The sequence below is a fragment of the Arabidopsis lyrata genome (genome assembly GCF_000004255.2).
Source record: "Arabidopsis lyrata subsp. lyrata unplaced genomic scaffold ARALYscaffold_3, whole genome shotgun sequence".
NCBI lineage: Eukaryota > Viridiplantae > Streptophyta > Magnoliopsida > Brassicales > Brassicaceae > Arabidopsis > Arabidopsis lyrata.
Window position 1 is genome coordinate 18,352,281 of NW_003302553.1, and position 1,577 is coordinate 18,353,857.

Sequence of the window (1,577 nt, forward strand, 5' to 3'; positions counted from 1 at the left end):
CCTAACGTTTTCCCATCTGATTTACATCTCGATTTTAATTACTTGTTTTATTTTAATTTACAATCTTTACTTGTTTAGCTTAATTTGAACCTTGTTAGTCTATTGTGTGAATACGAGAGCTTTGTGGAATTCGACCCTAAAGTGCTACACACGATCTCTTATTTGAGAGAGTAGTCTTAAGTCTTAATTTGACTCACATCAAATAGCATGCGTTAGACATATAGAAATAGCAATCTGGAAAAATATGAATCGGATGAAAATTTGAAAATGAAACGTGAACTCTAATAATAAAAATTAACCCTTCAAACTATAACTATATTGATATGATATTATGAGCTAATGAGAATCTAACCCAACCCCAAGAAAATCAATGAACGTAACACTATAGTTCTCATTCTCACCCCCAACATCATCAGCAAGATTGCTAGTTAGTCCATCTCCGGATGAACTCTTATCCGATGTCCCATGAAATTTATAATTTTTCTCTAAACCCACCAAGCTTGTGTTTCCAAAATGACTTGCATGGCGATCATTCGAAACTGATGAGGATCCAAGAAGAGAATTACAATAAGGGAACGAGTCTTGTGTATGCGTAGCCCGGTAACACCAGTGCTCAACGTTCAAGTTGTTGAGGCTCGGAAGAGTATAGTTAGTGTTGGAAGCACCTCCTTCACGTTTGCATCTAGCCACGATAACATGAAAACGGTTCTTGACCGCGTTATCGGTTCTTCCAGGGAACTTCCTAGCGATAGAAGCCCATCGGTTCCCTTGGACCGCATGAGCTTTCAATAACCGATCTTCTTCTTCATCGGTAAAGGGTCTCTTTTGTATGTTTGGATCCAATTGGTTGTACCACCTCAATCTACAACTTTTTCCTAAATTCAACAACAAATCAAACCCTACTCAAGTCTTCTTGATAATTCAAAAAGAAAAAAGAATATAAGTAGATAGATCTATATATAATTACCGGATCGTCCCTTAAAATGTTGAGCAATGAAATTCCAGTTCTTGGGACCATGTCGAACAACAAGTTTCCGGAGGTTTTCATCTTCGACAAGCCTCCAGTGACCTCTCTGACAACTCTTGTTATTCTCATCACTCTTGCTTCCTCTTGAGACTTCCATAGACAATTAATCTCTGTCTCTATCTCTTACCTATAACCGAAAAAGATGGATTAATTTATTGTCGTTGGAGATATTTGTCACAAAAAAGGGGAAGAACATTAATTTATTGTCGTTGGAGATATTTGTCACAAAAAAGGGGAAGAACATAGTTAGTCTATGTGGAAATGATAAAAGGATGAAAATTAAGACCAAAAAGACAACTCTCTTTTTAGGGTTATGGATGAAAAGTCGTGTTTAATTTCTTCTCTTTACAAGACTCTTCTCTCTCTCCCATGGTATAATATTTTGATGATTAATTGTGTAATTTATCCTTGTTATTAAAATTACTTATGATTGTTTTAAATTACACTCATATAAAAGTGTGTCTGAATAAAAGTATGGTACATGTTATATGTAAGACATTATAACATGTTCATTGTATATTGAAACGCATAATATTAATGAATACATAAT

The 1,577-nt window shown here is 35.0% G+C and overlaps 1 protein-coding gene across 1 annotated transcript; it reads right to left on the reverse strand.

The window, feature by feature from the left end:
- Window positions 1-287: 287 nt before the first annotated feature.
- Window positions 288-1,163, reverse strand: LOC9321952 (transcription factor MYB117). The gene is made up of 2 exons (XM_002885840.2): window positions 968-1,163; window positions 288-875 (listed from the first exon to the last, which is right to left on the reverse strand). The coding sequence occupies exons 1-2, from the start codon at window positions 1,122-1,124 to the stop codon at window positions 337-339; spliced, it is 696 nt and encodes a 231-aa protein (XP_002885886.1). The 5' UTR covers window positions 1,125-1,163; the 3' UTR covers window positions 288-336.
- Between the last annotated feature and the right edge of the window lie 414 nt (window positions 1,164-1,577).